The sequence below is a fragment of the Amblyomma mixtum genome, chromosome 2, assembly GCF_055824585.1.
Source record: "Amblyomma mixtum isolate Tamu chromosome 2, ASM5582458v1, whole genome shotgun sequence".
NCBI lineage: Eukaryota > Metazoa > Arthropoda > Arachnida > Ixodida > Ixodidae > Amblyomma > Amblyomma mixtum.
This window is the reverse complement of record NC_143013.1, coordinates 254,275,595-254,294,487: the sequence shown is the minus strand read 5'-3', so window position 1 is coordinate 254,294,487 and position 18,893 is coordinate 254,275,595. Positions and strand designations below refer to the sequence as shown.

Genomic DNA, 18,893 nt, shown 5'->3' with positions numbered 1-18,893 from the left:
ATGTGCGACCACTGTTTTGCATTATTAGTCGTAGCTATGCTTTATTATTCATGATTTTCTGCGTAATTGAGTGGTATATCAGGTGTATCACGGCTCCCGTTATGCAGAATATCCGGCGTTTTCCGTGTCGGCGGTGTCATTTGTGAGCGGAAAAGCAGGTGGCATGTCACTTGACCCTTTTGACGTCATCACAATCTGCCCCGCCTGCGGCAATAGTTGTGCGGCATACATATATACAGTCACGGAGGATGCGGGTTTCGATAAGCGGCGCAGAAAGAGCTATGACTCTATTCTCTCACGGTGAAGCATCGGAAACTTTCGAATCATTTGGAAGCTGAGAGATGGAAACTGATTTACAGAAAGCAATTAACTTGGAAGGCTGGTCAAACTCATTTCTTGGAATGGTGACTGCAAGGGAGCTCAGTGATCTATTATTTCCTGTGGCGCTTAGGCTGCGGAACTGATGCGTTTCTTTTTAAATACCGGAAAATATAGGTGTGCTTGTAATGTACAGGAGGTCTGACTAGGATATACGTGATGTTTTCAACCGTCTAAACGCCTAAGAAGTGAAAACCGCGTAAAGTGCACTATAGCTTTTTCGCGGTTGCTCCTTTCCTTTGTAAAAGAGGAAAAATAAACTATTATATTATATTATATTATATTATATTATATTATATTATATTATATTATATTATATTATATTATATTATATTATATTATATTATATTTATTATATTATATTATTGTCGTGTCCGGTCGCTGTGTTGAATGCAGCGAAAGACGCACACGGTACTTTTAGACTTCGTTTATTTAAAGCCGATGAGGGTGCGACCAGCGTCGACCGAGGCAGGAGCCGAACTGGCCGCCCGAAGAAAGGGGGGAGCGGAGAAGCGTCCACGGGAGGGAGTGGCTTCCCAGAACAGGAGGAGGGTGCGGGGGCGCACCGTGGGGGGGCATCTGGCGACAGCGTGCGACGAAGGGCAAGTGTCGTTAGGAGGAGGATTGAGTGGTCGTTAGGAGGAGGATTGAGTGGTCGTTAGGAGGAGGATGCGAACTGTCGTTAGGAGGGGAATGCGAGTGGTCGTTAGGAGGGGGCGCACACACACAAAAGCAATAAGTGGACACAACACTTCCTTCCCCCTTAGAAAGTTGCCTGGTATCGTGCAGGGGGTCGGCGCTCACGCGTGGAGGCGCGCTGGCTTTGTGCGCTCGGGGGAGAAACACTTGTAGGCTGGCTGTTGTTCGCTGTGTCTCCTAGGTCTGTCCTGGGCGAAGTCTCTTCTTCCGGGAAGAGGTGCCAGGCTATGTGGGAACATGGTGCACGTGTTCTCTCCGCTGGCGGACAGCTCTCAGACGGCGTCGTAAATCTACGCAGCTGGTTGAGATGTCGGCGTGCTACTGTGCCATGTATGTTGACGAGCCAAGAGCGCTGGCCTATGCGTCTGACAATTGTAGCTTCCTCCCAGCGTGGCTTTTTCAGAAACTGTCGGGCGAGGACGCGCTGCCCCTCATTAAGCGTGCCGCAGCGCGGAATTGCTTTTTCTTCCCGGAACGTCTCTGCCTTTGGCTCGGGGAGGATGGCTGTGAGCTGGGTTCGCATTTCACGCTCGAACATCATTTTCGAGGGGGTCTCGCCTGTTGTGCTCTGAACCGTCGTGTGCTGCTTGAAGAGAAAGCGCGCAAGGCGGCGCTGCAGCGAGCCTGTCTGATCTCTTTCAAGGGCGCGTTTTAGCTCGGCTACGTAGCGCTCGGCTTGTCCGTTTGTCGCTGGGTGGTAGGGGGCCGATGTAACTGATGAGATCCCGTTGTCGCGATAAAACTTGAGGATCTCCGCAGACACAAACGGTGTTCCGTTGTCCGACACTACCTTGCGCGGCAGGCCGAACGTTGCAAATAGTGATCGGAGGTTGTCAATGACTGCTGCCGAAGTCGTCTGTCCCATTTGCCTTATCTCAAGCCACTTTGTGTAGGCATCTACGACCACAAGGAAAGTGCAGCCCTCAATTGGTCCTGCAAAATCAATGTGCAGTGTGTGCCATGGTGTGTCTGGCTTTTCCCATTCTGGGACAGGAGCTTTCGGCGGGGCGCTCCGGCTGCTCTGGCAAGGCTTGCATTCTCGCACCACTGTTTCGATGTCGTTGTCAATGCCAGGCCACCACATGTAGCTTCTGGCACACTTTTTCATTGCAACGATGCCCCGATGTCCGGCGTGGATGAGAGACATAGCTTGTGCGCGTAGTTCTCTCGGCATCACAACTCGGGACCCAAATATGATGCAGCCGCGATGGGTGCTCAACTCTGTAGCTCGCCTGCGGTAAGCGTCGAAGTTGTCCCCTTTGAGTTTATGCACGTTGCCTTGTTGAACAGCTGTGTAAACTAGCCGGAGAGCTGCGCACTTCTGCGTAGATGCTGCAACTGTGCCTGCTGTAAGCGGAGGTTCTGGCAGTGCTTCGAACATCAGAACGTCTCCTGGTGGAAATGGTCCGTCAACAGTTGCGTCTAGTGGCAGACGGCTTAGCGCATCGGCGTTTTGATGTTTACTCCATTTCATCACGCCTAGTGGAGAAAACCAATTTCTCCCTAGAAGGCTTGATCCTGTGCCCTTCCCAACAAGCAGAGGTAGCGTATGGGTCTGGCCGTTGTAGTTAACCTGCACGTTGGCAGAGCCCAATAGTGGCAGATTCTGTCCTGACCACGTTCGCAGGTGCGTGTCGTCTTGTTGCAGGGCGGGTGCGTCAGATGGCCATGAAGTTCGGAACGTGTCCTCACTGATCAGAGTACAGGCTGCGCCGGAGTCCACCTCGAACTTAATCAGCTGGTGATGTACGCTTACTTCTGTAAAAATCTTCGGTCGCGTGCCGAGATTCATGGTGTTCAGGTCGTACAACACAGATGGTGTTGCTGATGTTGTTCCATGGAGATCAGATAGCGGCGTATTCTCTGAGGCGTTGACGCTGTGATTAGGCTGGGAAGGTGACTTTATCTTGGCAAGTCTCCGTTTCGTAATGCATGCTCTTTCGATATGCCCTCGCTTGTGGCAAAAATTACACGTGGCTGACTGGAATCGACATCCCTGGGGGTTGTGTTGGTCGTCACACCGCCAGCAGCGTTGTGCCTTTTTGACCGATTTTACAACAACAGAAGGCTTGCGCACCTGGTTGCTTGTCTGGTGTACCGGCTCGGTGTTCCGGCGAATCCCTCTCTGCTGGTGACCGGCGCTCTTCGCTCGAACGGCGATGTCGTAAGCTTTGCTGAATGTGAGGTCCTTCTCAGCGAACAGGCGCTGCTGCAGTGACTCGTCACTCAGTCCGCACACAAATCTGTCGCGTAACATCACGTCCAAGGGAAGCATGGTGGTGTTAGCAGAAGAAGCTGCGTCTCCCTCCTGCCCGGTAGCTGTTGTCGACAGCGTTCCAAAATTGCAGTCGGCAGCGAGCTTCTTGAGCGCGGCTACGTAGGCGCTCACAGTTTCTCCTTCCAGTTGATCTCGTCGTTGGAAGCGAGCCCGGCTGTAGACCTCGGATGGCCTTGGGTCGTAGTGCTTTTGCAGCGCTTTTACGATGTCGTCGTAAGACACTGCCGCTGGTGTGCTTGGCTGAATAAGGGCGCAGACAGTATCGTAGGTCTGCTCCCCGCACAGCGTCAGCAGGTTGGCCCTCTTCAAGGCTGGGTCTGTGATGTTGTTAGCTTCAAAGTAGAACTGAAGGCGTCCAACCCACGATGACCACGATGAGCCGTTGAATTCTGGTATCTGATTGGGAAACCCTCGCGTAGCCATGGCTTGTCAATAGCGTTGCGTAGCGCGGGTCGAATCCACTTTCTCGTCGCCACTGTCGTGTCCGGTCGCTGTGTTGAATGCAGCGAAAGACGCACACGGTACTTTTAGACTTCGTTTATTTAAAGCCGATGAGGGTGCGACCAGCGTCGACCGAGGCAGGAGCCGAACTGGCCGCCCGAAGAAAGGGGGGAGCGGAGAAGCGTCCACGGGAGGGAGTGGCTTCCCAGAACAGGAGGAGGGTGCGGGGGCGCACCGTGGGGGGGCATCTGGCGACAGCGTGCGACGAAGGGCAAGTGTCGTTAGGAGGAGGATTGAGTGGTCGTTAGGAGGAGGATGCGAACTGTCGTTAGGAGGGGAATGCGAGTGGTCGTTAGGAGGGGGCGCACACACACAAAAGCAATAAGTGGACACAACAATTATATTATATTATATTATATTATATTATATTATATTATATTATATTATATTATATTATATTATATTATATTATATTATATTATATTATATTATATTATATTATATTATATTATATTATATTATATATAATCGGCACTGTTTTTCTCGCACTTAGGGTCAAAAACCACGTACAATACTCCTTGTAGGAAATCTCTCCAGCTCAAACAAACTGGGAGACTTGCTTTATGCGTGCTAGTGCATTTTACACTACTGGGTCACATTCATACTGTAACACTTTGTACAGCAGCACTTTGTACCACACTTTGTCTACTGACCTGTCTTTAGAGCGCTCGAACTCCGTGCCGTCTGCGCTCCGCAGCACGCAGAGCAACATCTAGCGGCAGGCTCGAGATATTGCATCTCTGAGCATCAGGCAAGGAGGTGCTGATCAGGCATGCGCTATCTCGAACCAGGAGCTGCCGCTAGACGTCGCTCTGCGCGCTGCGGAGTGCAGGCGGCACGGAGTTCGAGTGCTCTAAAGGCAGGTCTGTGGACGACTGTACGTCAATATTCGAGTATGTAGCGCGCCATTGCCACGAAACCCGCTTATGAACAGGTTTTGCGGCGGAGCAGTACCCTTTACGTAAGAAGTTGCATCATGCTATAGCGGTATAACCCTATAGGTGACTGTAAGGAAGTGGTAAGATTCATATGTTCAGGTACTGTTCGTCCTCAGATTCATGCGTGCTTCGTGCTCGGTACATACATGTGCATGTCGTAAAATGTGTCGGCATTTCACCGAAATTACACGGAACGAGCTCGCTTTGTGAGAGCTATTAAACTACCTTAATCAGAAATTTTTATTATTAACCACTAATTCTAAAGCGCTGTTTACGCTTTGTTGTCCCACTAGGAGGCTTTTTTTAATATGCAGATTTTTATGCTTTATTTTAGCGAACGCGTTGTTGATCTTGGCAGATTCTCATGTTAATATTTGCTGGGTCACTAACGAACAAAAAAAAAAACGCCCTTCTTTGGGCACTGAACTTGCTCATTAATTTAATTTTATTTCATTTCAACAGGAATAACAGCAAGAGGCTAGCGAAGTTCAGGAAGGCACAAGGAATGTCTAGCCTGGAAGGACTGGAACGACTCTACATCACTAAGATTCTCAGCATTGTCCGGTCTCTGGGTGTGAAACCAATCATCTGGCAGGATCCCATCGACAAAGGATTGAAGGTATTTTCACTGAGTGAGGTAAATATATCACTAAAGGGGCTCGGGAACACATTTCACCGAACATTTAAAATCATTCTAGTATGAAAGGGTGCCACTTTTAGATCTACGACAAACATTTTCGGAGCAGAATCGAAGTTATCAACAATCGAGAAACCATTACAAAATTTTTTAGACAGTCTATATACTGTCCATGGACTTCCGTCTATAAATTCTATAAGTTTTTATAGACAAATCCTAGAGAACAGTCTATAGGCAATACAAATACTATAGACGGTCTATAGACAACCTATAGATTTATGGCCATACACTTTTAGTAGACTTGTCTATAGACAGTCTATAGAGTCTGAATAGACAAAAGGATATTTCTAAGAAGGCAATAGAGTCAATCAGAAGTCTATAGACTGTCTACAGACCATTTTTATAAGGGAAGTCCCCTCACCAACATCGAAGCTCTTGTTCTCATTCATTCCTACTTTGTCGGATAGTATGCATCTGTGCCGTTTGTATTCGCGATACTGAATCCGACCAGCCGGAAAATATTCCATTTTCATTTCTTTGAAATTTTATTGACATTTTGTTTCCTGCTCTTGCTCGGCGCCCATGCTTTCTCTGCCACCCTTCTCATACCGATACTTGCTGACAGAATCTGAACAATAGCTGTCTTTATCACTCCGTGATGTCATAAACGAAGTAACCAAGTTCGTATTATTCTCGTCATACTAGCGTCACCGCACTAAAGGCTCGCGCCGAACTTGATCCGTTATCAGATCGTCGCAAACTATCACGCTTGACCCTTTTCCATAAACTTTACCATCATGTTCTGCTCCATGATTTTTTTCAGTCACCTGTATCTTTTTTTCCACGTCGCGACCACCCGCTGAAAGTCAAACGCATATCATGCCACACTTCTTTTGCGAACTCTTTCATATCTCGTACTATAGTCGACTGGAATAATCTACCACCACACATCGCTTCAGAAAGGAACCTTAACAAGTTTCAGGACTTTCTAACCCAAATGTCTGTTTAGCTTTACTAATTGATTGTACCACATGCTGCATTCAGCTGTTTTGTTATTTTGTTTTGTTCCTGCGGTTATGTTATGCCTCTACAGCACTATCTGTTCTTTTTTAGTGTAAATTAGAATGTATATTACAGGTTTCTTGTTTGTTTCTTTTGTTTTGTTTTCTACATGTGCTTTCTGTATTTATGTATTGCACCTTGGCGCTTGCTCATTCTTGTTTTGTGTTCTTGTGTGTCAATGCTCCCCCCTATGTAATACCCTCGATTCAGGGCCTTTAGGGGTTTATTGAATAAATAAATAAATAAATAAATAAATAAATAAATAAATAAATAAATAAATAAATAAATAAATAAATAAATAAATAAATAAAAGACATGGTAACAGCCGAGACGAGATCAAAGGTTTGAAACGAACGCAAATGAAAATCTATTTTCGAAACAAGACTTTGGTCTATCTGCACGTTGAACATTCATATTTGCGTCGCATATTCCTCAGTGCGTGAGCTGACAATATGGGGCCTTTATCTTCCATGTTCAAAGATGAGAGATGGTTTAAATATTACCTAAGAAGGAAAAACAGCGCAGAAACGGGGACGAGAAGGAAAGCGGCGGCACAACCCGCTGACTATCAACTTGTTTTGATTCCGCCAGAAGCGAAATATATACAGCTGAAAAAAACATCTAAACAACAAAAAGACACAACATTATAAGCAACCCCAATACAGAAGGTGCAATCATTGCAGGTGCTGTGCACAAGTCAAGACAAGAGATTGCTGGTTTGGTTTGGTTTGGTTTATTGGGGTTTAACGTCCCAAAGCGACTGAGGCTATGAGGGACGCCGTAGTGAAGGGCTCCGGAAATTTCGACCACCTGGGGTTCTTTAACGTACACTGACATCGCACAGCACACGGGCCTCTAGAATTTCGCCTTCAAGAAATTCAGCCGCCGCGGCCGGGATCGAACCCGCGTCTTTCGGGTCAGCAGCCGAGCGCCGTAACCACTGAGCCACCGCGGCGGGGCACAAGAGATTGCGTATTTCTTTGTCAAGCGGTCTAACGGATGGATTGCTGGCGCAACTCTGGCCTTGACGTCACAAGTGGGCTTTTACCCTCACGAGGCGGATTTAGGGTTGCTTGACGGCGGTACGAATCACTGGCCTGTCAACGCAACAGTTTGGTTCCAGACAGTTTTCCCAAGCAGTTCACCCCCGAAAAACCAATCACCAGGCCGGGGGAAATCATGTGTCCATTAGAAAACCGGTATGGGTACACGGCAGCGCTGGGGATCGAACCCAGCACCTCCCGAATGCGAGGCGGATGCTCTACCACAAGACCACCTGGCCTTGAAGAAATTAACGTAAACACACCCAGGAATTGTAACAGAAGCTGCGACAAATGTGAAATCTATTTTTTTTTAGAGATAGTTATACGCAAACTTGACGGATGCTTTTCCGGACAATCGTGCACGTGTCTTCCATACTGTGACCTTCATACCTTACGGAATGCCTTCCACGCAGCTTCCTACCTCGGAGATGCTCGTTATGGTGAAAAAAAGTCGGCGCTCCTCCGAGGCTGGTCCATCGTGGCGGAACTATGTGGCCAACATCACCAGCCGTCGGTACCGGGCGGTCCTCACGAGCTGCTGGCAGCTGGACCGCGCAGAACACGCCTCTTCGTGGAAGCGATACTACGACTGCGATCCGCACAACTTCACACGTACGTCACACCACTGCGTGTGCTGGCATCGACGCCCTGTGGGTGCTGCGACATTCTCACCAAAATACTTAAGCCTCTTCAGACTCTCCATTGTGTGGATATTGCGATCCATGGATAGAATGGATCTTTGAATAGTGAAGCCAGAAATGGAGCTGTGGATCTGGAACCGTGGACAGCGTGGATAATGTGCCATAACAACAAAATATATTGTCCTCTCTTCAGACATACCATTCTATGGATGCTGCGATTAGTGCACTGCACGGGCTCGGGCTGGCCCGAAAGCCCGGGCCCGGCCCGGCCCGCGGGCCGGGCCGGGACATGACCTGTTTTGCCGGGCCTGGGCCGGGCCCGGGCCTGAAGTTTCGGGCCCGGGCCGGGCTCGGGCTTAAAGCTGCGGACGCTGCGGACCCTAGCCAGGCTTGGGTCCTTATAGAAACGGCTGGTGTCCGACTATTCAGCCACTATTGCAGAGTGAAGTACACAACTGTGGCATTGGAGCAGTGATACGGATGAGCTATGGGTTATAGTACGCGGTGAGAAAAAAACCAAGCTTTATTCATTGACTGATTTATTTCCTTATTTCCACGCTGTGGTGGCTTAGTGGTCAAGGCGCTTGATTACTGAGCCAGGGTACCAGGGTTTTCTCCTAGCCTCGGCGGCCGCATTTCTATTTATGCGCCAAGCATGACAGCCATGTATACTTTGTAGTATCAATGCTCGTTGAAGAAACCCAGGTGGTCGAAATGATCCGGAGCCCTCTGCTTCGGTGTCTCTCACAGCTTGACTCCCCTTGGGCCCTTAAGCCCCAAAAACATAGCTTTTATTTCATAGCTATATTTTTCTCATGTGAGAAAATTCGTGAACTAAAGCGCATTTAGTTTTCTTTTTGATCAGCTGACCGGAACGTTTTGTTAATGAAATAGCCAAAAAAGCTCTCGAGAGTTTGTAAATCTCATCTCATAACCACATCTATCCCTCCTCGCTTCTTCAGCCTGGTTGACATGACAAGTGTTTTGCCCTGTAAGTTATCACGTATGGTTTGGGCGTTATCTTCTGCTCCACCAGTAAGCGTAAAATTCAGCCGCTCTTAATTGGCCTTTGATCGTTCGTCATCCCAAAACATACCTATATGCTATTAGAAATGCATTCGGGAAGGACATATTAGTTTAGGACGCTTACAGCCTTCAAAACACACATCGTGAAATACTCAAGCCTTTCATAGGTTTTCGGTTCTGCTGAAAGGCGACCAGTTCGGCTATGAGTCCAACCTGTGAGATCGCGTTCACTAAAAAAATGTCATACTACTGCTTGCTAGGCAGCTTTAATGTTTATACTTCGCGGGCGGCAAAATATAAGTGATTAAAATCATGGGGGAATGCAAAGTAGTCTATTACTCGCGTATGCAGCCCTTTTTATTTGGCTCTCGGAACTTCCGAGTTCATCTTTGCGCACCTACACGAGATGAATGTCCAAAAGACGGGCCTGCGAACACTACTCTTAATCAATTCCTTCTGGGTTAAAAAGAGCCAACTTTCTGCAAGCCAAACTGCGGTTTCCGAACCATTGTCGGCCAGTTTATTATCGGTCTAGTAGCGGTCTACTTGCTCAGAGTGAGCAGTATGCCTCAAGCGTTACTGTGAAACGGGCCGGGCCGGGCCCGGGCTGGGCTTCACTGCGGGATTCACGGGCCGGGCCGGGCTCGCTAGAGCGATAATTCAGCGGGCCTGGACCGGGCCCGGGCTTGAAGCCGCGGGCTCGGGCTCCAGGTCTCGGGCCCGGGCCGGGCTCGGGCCTCAGATTGAGGCCCGTGCAGTGCTCTAGCTGCGATCCAAGGGTACGAGGGGGTACCCAAAAGAAACCGGACTAAATTTTTTGGTCGGCAAAGCTTCTGTGGTACCGCGTTTTGCCACTAGGAGCGCATAGAACGAACATTCCAGAGTCAGTAAGCCGAGTGCCTTCGCTGAAGGAGGTCAGACTAGTTTAGGCAGAGTTTTAGAGTGACGACTGTTTGTGTGAATGTCGTTTTTGGAATGGCTGATTTTCGTGCACAGCGTGCGCCGGTGAAATTCTGATTTTGCTCGGAAAAGGTTGAATGGAAACTCTTGAAATATTAAGAAAGACGTACAAGGACGATGCTATGGGGACAACTCAAATGTTCCTGAATCGAATCCTGAATCAAAGCAACAATCATGCCAATGGAAAACTTCGAATTCACCTCGCCTCAAGAAAGCTCGTCAGGTGAAACCAAACCTCAAAACAATGCTGATTTGTTTTTTCGACGTGAGAGGAGTCGTTCATTGAGAATTTGTTCCGCAGGATCAGGCACTTAGCCAGGCTTTCTACTTGGATGTTTTGAAAAGATTGGGCAACAGTGTGCGGTGGAAGCGGCCAGATTTGTGGCGGTCGGGTGACTGATTTTTCCATCATGGCAATGCCCCTGCTCACACAGCCCTGTCTCTACGACAATTTTGGACCAAAAATGGCATGACCCCTATTCCTCAACCCTCATACTCTCCCGACCTTGCCCCGTGCTACTTTCTTTGTTTCCTAGAATGAAAAAATAGGTGAATGGAAAGCGTTTCGCTGATGTTGCTGAGATGAAGAAAAAACGACGGAGGCACTGTCAAGCATCACAAAAGATGAATTTAAGCAATGTTTTGAAAAATGGAATGAAAGATTCGACAAGCGTATCATAGCAAGTGGGGAATACTTCGAAGGAGATTGAAGGTCTGTGCTTAAAATGTGAACAAATAAGTTCAAACAAAAATAAGTCCGGTTTCCTTTGGGTACCCCCTCGTACGTCGAATACTATAGATGTCACGGATATCTCGACATTCTAATAAAATACGCTTGTCTTCAGACTCACCAAACGTGGTGCATGAAACATCATCGGCATATTAATTAACGCGATAGTTCCCGCGGTGAAGAGACGATTTCAGATTCCTCTTTAGGGCACCTTTAAGGCGGAACTTGAATTTCCCGTCCAATTTTTTTTTTATTCACTGTTCCGCATTCTAAGGCACCGTGATCTCGCTTTGAACAATCGCTACCTCTTGAATTATCATAAAACAGCTCTTTTCTAATTTCCCTTTTCCCTAATCTGTACAGCTCCATAGTCTGCTTCCTTGACATGGAGTGCATCCAGTACGTGTCCCCTGCCTCTTTAACGTTCTCGTTTGATTCACCGCATACTTAACATAGTTCGCTTTTTAATCTTTTTCTTTTCTCCATTATTAGTCAGCGCTCTTTCTGTGCGAATAACTAATAAAGACATCAGCTACCAACCTCTTTTCGTGTATCTTCCTCATTAGTCATTAGTTCATCCACATCATTTTTATCAGCGCTTCTCGCGCAGGTAGCTCGCACCAACGCCGCCTGGTGGTCGGTGGCGAAGCCTGCATGTGGGGTGAATTCGTGGACCGCACCAACCTCATGGCCAACTTGTGGTAAGGCCTGCCTCCCTTTGTCCAACTCGAAACTGGCTTCCTCTGGCACGGTACACCGGATGTCCCAGCGGAAGGTAACGTAACCAAGCTTTTAAACCGACTCAAAACTGTTGAGAGTCGTACGTGGCCTAGTCTGCTGTATCTTTTCGTTCTCCAAAGTTAATTAGTAATGACTAATTAGCGAGCTTTTTAAGTACTTGCTTCAGGAATAAAGTGCCAATTCAGAGATTGTACAGTGTCTCGGAAAAACAGCTGGCTGATATGTTTGGACCAATGTTGAATGTGAATTTGCAATGTTGAATGTACCATTTACGCAGCTTGACCAACCAACCGGCCTTAAAGGTGCAGTGAAGAGGAATCTGAACTCGTCTTTTTGCCGCGGGAACTCAATCTACACGTTCCGAGCATTCTTAGAAGCTTCGATTTATTGCCCTGTGTGGCCGATTTCCCTAATTAAATCGGATTAACGTCCGGCTCCCGCCTTTTTTTTTTTTAATTATCTCCGTACGGTGGGCGGAGTCGACCAATGCGTGGAGTGCCTTTCATCCAGTCCCGTGCCGGCTTGCCGCTCTGCCATCGGCGGAGTAATACGTAGTAATCCGTAGTAGCAAATAGTCCGCGCGTATTTTTATTTCTGCGGGCTTATTTTGCGGCGATATCATCTGCGAATGAAGCTATTTATTCACGAAAACCTAAAAAATAAAATAAAGCGAAAGCAAAGCCTCCACGGAGCTGGCTGAAAGGCATTCCACGCGTTGGTCGACTCCGCCCACCGTACGGGGAGAATACAAAAAATAAAGGCGGGAGCCGGACGTTAATTCGATTTAATTAGGAAAATCGGCCACACAGGGCAATAAGTCGAAGTTTCTAAGAATGCTCGGAACGTGTAGATCGAGTTCCCGCAGCAAAAAGACGAGTTCAGATTCCTCTTCACCGCACCTTTAAAAGAAAGCTGCCACTCGAGAGCTGCTGGCGCATTTCTCTCGCTTAGTGCACAAGCAAAGGCCCGTCGGCGACAGCGTTCCAGAGAAAAGCTGATTTTAAGGCGAAAGCCTTTAATGGCTCGTACTCGCTGCCATGACTGCCCGTCCGTTACATCTGAAGTGAAAGTCATAACTAGTCATTACAAGTCACAAGTGATGACTAACTAGTCATAAGCCAGTCATCACTAGTTTTCATGACTGGTTAGTCATGACTAGTCAGTCATTAACCAGTTATGGCTAGTTAGTCATGAATGGTTAGTCATTAACCAATCGTGACTGGTTAGTCATTAACCAATCATGTCTAGTTAGTCATTAACCAATCATTACTAGTTAGTCATTAACCAATAATGACTAGTTAGTCATCAGCTGATTAGTCATGCCTAACTAGTCATTAACCAGTCATCGACTAATTAGTTATGGTTAGTCAATTACCATGGCTAATTAGTCATGATTAGCTAGTCATACTTGGTTAATGACTAGCTACTCATGATTAATTAGTGGGTGACTAGTAGTCCCATGGCCGCCTCGTGTGTGCCTACGGCCGTGCAGCCAAAGTTGCGTGGCAAGGCTTTCGCCTCGCGCCCTTTAGATCGTCCAAGTGCCCCCTGAAATTTTATTCTCTGGGGCGTGTTTTTGAATGCTGAAGCAGAACCGCTGTCATCACAATTTGCATTAAAACTGCGGACGTTGACGATGTCCGGGTCCAAGGGAGTTCCTGTGCACGTTGGGATGTGGAACCTTTTATTTCGTGCGAGTTGTCTTTTATTGCCGGTAAAAAAGCCGCCAAATATTTCAGCCAGATTATTTTCATGATGAACTACTTCTTTGGTACTTTATTTCTGAAGCCAATAATTGATAAGTTAGTTAATCAGTTTTTAGTATATATCTAACTTTGAAGAACGAAAAAATACTCCAAACTAGGTCACGCGACTCTCAACAGCCCTCAATTAGTTTCACTGGGGCTAGAACTCTCCGCCTTTCTTAAAAGCTTAGTTACCTTTAGCTGGGCCACCTGGTACACAGAGCGTCCTATCTGACGTGAAGGAAAAGGGTTCGGCCTTAACTATTATTATCTGGCTTGCTACCCTCCAGGGGTGGGGATGGGGTATGAAAGAAGCGTATAAGATGTGACAATGTGAGCAGAAGAGAGGTGCCCTCGTATACAAGCACATATCTTCTCATCTGGGACACCCGAAGCCCGTAGACCTTCCCAAGCCTCTGGTAAAGTACCTAATATGAGTTTATTGTTGAAATTTCGGTTTCTTTATATGTTTACGATGTATCAATTAGAAAATATTGCTGGGCTAGTTGGTACATGGTTTCTGGTCATACGAAGGCGCAGCAAAAACGGACGCGAGAAAGGTGAACGTCCTGCCCACCTTTCTCGTGTCCGTTTTGTGTTGCGCCTTCGTATGACCATTTACCACGTGTGTTCTTTTGTGTGCCATTTGCTTAAGTCCGCTTCTGGACACGAAACCCATACACCTCTCGCTTGTTCTTGGCCGGCGGCGGCTCATACCGGGCGACGGTACTCTGGGAACAGGAGAGAGAGATAGGAAAGGACGAAGCTAGCAGAGAGCTCCTCGGTCTGGAGGGGCGAGGGAAAAGGGCAGAACAAGCGGGAAGCCCCAGCGAAGAACGTGAGCTTTCGAGCTCTTGCTCCCCTCCTAAAGAACATTTAGATTGTTTCTTGTTTCTTGCTATAAACCAAGTTACGTAAAATGACAACAGTATACTGCGATCAGCATCGAACTTAATAATTTCCAGTTACTGCAGTCCTCCGGCATAGATCTGCTGTCAGAACCGGCAAAGAAGTCACCAGCGCTCGGTTTTCGCGCGCATACGAAGGGAGAACAGAGATTACGTGGTTCGAATTTTCAAGAATGCGACAACGGGCACAGGTCCACCAGTCAGATTAAACGGAGGTACCCTTCTCGTGAAAAGCACTCCAGATATATGAGTCTACGCATAAGACCAGCGTGGTTGCACTGAACGTCACGCGAATTTCTCAAAGTCATATAAGGATCCAAACTTAGAAGGAGGCTTTGTCCAATGTAGAAGAGTGCGGTGAGGGGCTAGTTGGTACGACATTATGAGAACAAAGAATAACTGCGCAAAAAGAACGGGAATGCCAATTCCTTAGCTGATTCAAGGGGGCAGCATCTGCCTAAGCATTGTAACACTTGCAAGCATGATGACAAAGATTGTAATCCGCTTTTCGACAGTGCTAAGGTTATCGGACACCCGAGGGATAAGAAAGAATGGGAAATCATCGAAGCCTTGGAAATCGCGAAATTAGGGCCTGACAAATGTGTTAGCGATTCTTCAGTACACCTGTACGGCAAGGAGTTGGAGTTTCTTGATTTCACGAGATGATTGTGGCTGTTGTCTTTGTGGTTCGTGCGCATGCGCTTGGAAGGAGGCGTCTATAGGTGGAATAAATCAGTTGTTAGTCTACGTTTGTCCCGTGTGGTTCTCTTTCTCTTGTCCCGTCCTTTTTTGCGCAGTTATTTTTTGTTCTCATTTTGTACAATGTCTGATTGCGTCGAGTATTTCGCTGTCGCACTGTGCATGAAGTAACAAAGAAGGCAAATGGCTTCAGCTTGTCCTTCCTGCTTGGACCAAAAAGGTCTGCAGTATCATGTAAATAAATAAATAGCTCTTGAAAACGGAATCGAAAACGAAACTATGCGGTTAGTATGCCGTTGCGGAGCATATAGTACACTACAAATAAGTGGGTTTTACTTCTCACTGATCAGTTTTAATTTACCAAAACCAATTAACGTCTAAAGGGGCCGGCAACGTCTATTTGGGTGGGAATGGGATCTTGTCTCATGGACTAGCTGGCTGACCAGCTGAATGACTGACTGAGTGACTGATGTTGCGCAGGCCCAGCGCGGCGGCCGTGGCCGAGCGTCTCTGGAGCAGCAGCGAGATGAGGAACAACGCGAAGGTGGCCCCGAGGCTCAACGCGCACCGCTGCCGGCTGCTGCGGTTAGTAACCGCCCCTTAAAGCACTTCTAGCTAAAAAAAAAAAAAAAATTGGCTGTGGTTTAGCTCTGGTCAAACCTGGTAGGTAGCGAGAGACGCCGAACTCCGCACGTCGTCTTCGACTGTTGTAGATTCCCTGTCGGAGGCTAAGCGAGCCCGTCTAGCCGCGTCGTCATTACGACGCTTATCGAGACGTTTCACACGCTCTTCTTCGGTCTCTTCGGTACGCTGTCTCCTCCTTGTTTCGTTCTGACGCCGAAGTCTGGCTTCCTTCAGCCAAGCCGACTCATCGCTCTCCATAACGGCTCACCTTCCGCTACGCCGAACCGTATACATATGCAAACACTGCGACACCCCCTCTCTTTCTACTACGCATGCGCACAACTGGAGTGGCGAGTGCCGTCTTCTCCACGATGAGCACGTAACATAGCATGACGGGGCACAGCAGAACAATAAAACTTGACTCCTGAGAGTTGGTCGGCAACAGATTATGATTATGATGATGGTGATAATGGACACCTCAACCGTGTTGTGGGGAAAAGAATGAAAATGGCAGTGAAGGAAGAAATATAGGAAGAGGTGCCGTAATTTAGGGCTCCGCGGCCACCACGAGCTGGATACAAACCAGCAACATCGCACTCAGCAACCCCACGTCGTAAGTGGCAACAAAGGGAAGCGCGTTAAGCGTTCGTTCGCGAGTACGTTTAGCACAAAATCGCAGAAACTGGACATGTCGTTGTTTTCATACGCCACGTTAATTTGCGGTGTTTTTTCTAGACGGGCTTCGGTTTACAGTGCGCCACTAGCCATAGTTCTTCAAACCTGGCGCTGTACTTTTCCTGACAATAATAAGACAGCATCTACTGTTATATGTGTTACTGCAGGCGGGGCATACCAGCCAAGCCTCTGAACAGCATGCCCTGCGTGGACGGCGAAGAGCTGGACTTCAACGAAGTGTTCCACATCGAATGAGCGCGCAGACAACGATCCCTGCACTACTGACCCCCGCCACTTATATCTACGACAGCTCACTGCCTCCTTCTTTTTGTATGAATGCCGTGTTCCCACGCTATATGAGATAGTTTATATGGACCACCCTCGTTCAGGTTTGAACGTACGCTGTGGAGGAACTGACGAATATGTTTTTTCTTTAGTTTGCACATTTGGTTCACGCAGTGCGCTCTCCCGAGAGCGACACCGTCATATATGATCTAAATGCCCTTATTAATTGCGTTTGCACTCCACTCATTTTCTTGTTGATACACACTTTTAATAATAAAAACGTCTCTGTGCGTGTACCGAAGACCTTGTATATTTTCAGTTATTGAACTGTTGTTTCAGATGGTGAAACAAAAAAAAAACTTACAGAACGGTTTCTACTGTGTTACTCGAGATTCAGCGACAGATGTTACGCATTGCTCTGCCTCCTCCTTCAAGTTTTCCCGTGGCGACCACCCTTCGCTTACGCATTCTCCTTACGCTTACGCATTCTTCCGCTCGCGCTACACCCGCGTCGTTCCCAGGTAACCGCCCTCCGAATGGTTCCTGCAGTAACCACCTTCCGCTATACTCCGTTCTCGCCATACTCTCCTTCCACAGCCACCGTCCTTCTTACACGATAACCACGATACGGGTGTATCCCGCGGCAATGAACCCCTCTCTGGCTGCACATTCTTACGCTCTCGCCGTACCCTTCTCCTCCTACGGTTATCACCCGAGGGTGGTCTTCTCCTTCCACGGTAACCCTTGCGGGGACTCGCTTCCGTTACGTCGCATGCTGCCTACCCCAGGCTATCTTCTTCCTGTAAAGCGTGCACCGCCGCACGCAACCATGCATCGCAGAGAAGTCTTGCCTGGTGTTTCATCATCATCATCATCAGCCTGACTACACCCACTGCAGGGCAATGGCCTCTCCCACGTCTCTCCAATTAACCCTGTCCTTTGTCAGTTGCCGCCACTGTATCCCCGCAAACTTCTTAATCTCATCCGCCCACCTAGCTTTCTGCCGTCCCCTGCTACGTTTGCTTTCTCTTGGAATCCACTCCGTTACCCTTAAGGACCAGCGGTTATCCTGCCTTCGCATTACATGCCCTGCCCAAGCCCATTTCTTCCTCTTGATTTCAACTAAGATGTCATTAACCCGCGTTTGTTCCTTTCCATAGCTCGCTGCGTTGTTCTTAACATAAGCTGAACCCTCTTTGTTAGCCTCCACGTTTCTGCCCCATAGGTGAGTACCGGTAGGATACAGCTGTTGTATACTTTTCTCTTCAGGGATATTGGTAAGCTACCATTCATGATCTGAGAGAACCTGCCATATGCGCTCCACCCCATTCTTATTCTTCTAGTTATTTCCCTCTCATGATCCGGATCTGCGGTCACTACCTGCCCTAAGTAGACATATTCTCTTACTACTTCCAGCACCTCGCTACCAATTGCGAACTGCTGTTCCCTTGCTAGGCTTAACATTGCTTTGGTTTTCTGCATGTTAATTCTTAGCCCCACCGTTCTGATCTGCCTGTCTAACTGATTGATCATGCTTTGCAGTTCTTGTCCTGAGTGGCTTAGCAAGGCAATGTCATCAGCGAATCGCAAATTACTCAGGTATTCTCCATTAACTCTTATCCCCAACTGTTCCCATTCCAGTCCCCGGAATACCTCCTGTAAGCGGGCAGTGAAGAGCATTGGCGAGATCGTGTCTCCCTGCCTGACACCTTTCCGTATTGGAATTTTATTGCTGACTTTATGGAAAACTATAGTAGCTGTGCAATCGTTATAAATATCTTCGAATATTTTCACATAACACTCTTCTACACCCTGATTCCGCAATGCCTGCATGACAGCTGAGGTTTCCACTGAGTCAAATGCTTTCTCGTAATCAATGAAGGCTATATATAGGGGTTGGTTATATTCTGCGCATTTCTCTATCACCTGATTGATAGTGTGAATGTGGTCCATGTTTGGTACTAACGAAAACAGAACGAGGCACGAGCGTTTGCGTCGCCACGCGCAGGAATTCAGATTATTAGGCCTACTTACACCGCTAGCTGTTAAACATGGTTTTGTCGAACTTTTTTTTTTTTTCTGAAAACACTGAGATTTAGCCCCAGAACACTTCCTGTTCAAAGAGGGCGCATGTTTCGTGCTAGCAATTACCCCAGAGAAAAAGCGAACCATCAAAAGGCGGCGCGTCACCTGCATCGGCACCTTATCAAACACAACACGGAATGCTTCGCATGTTGCGCTGACTTATCAAAACCAGTGTGACACGCGTCGTCTGCACTGGCGTAAACCTTTTCAAACACCGCGCCATTAATACCGAAAGTGC

The 18,893-nt window shown here is 47.6% G+C and overlaps 1 protein-coding gene across 1 annotated transcript in view; it reads left to right on the top strand.

The window, feature by feature from the left end:
- LOC149363573 (beta-hexosaminidase subunit beta-like) overlaps window positions 1-16,676 on the top strand; it is a 50,069-nt gene extending 33,393 nt beyond the window's left edge. The window contains exons 10-14 of the mRNA XM_089568571.1: window positions 5,257-5,413; window positions 7,950-8,148; window positions 11,504-11,594; window positions 15,467-15,571; window positions 16,453-16,676. Of these exons, the coding sequence (XP_089424697.1) occupies window positions 5,257-5,413; window positions 7,950-8,148; window positions 11,504-11,594; window positions 15,467-15,571; window positions 16,453-16,540 (640 nt within the window). The 3' untranslated portion in view covers window positions 16,541-16,676. The remainder of the gene's footprint in view (window positions 1-5,256; window positions 5,414-7,949; window positions 8,149-11,503; window positions 11,595-15,466; window positions 15,572-16,452) is intronic.
- Window positions 16,677-18,893: the final 2,217 nt, after the last annotated feature.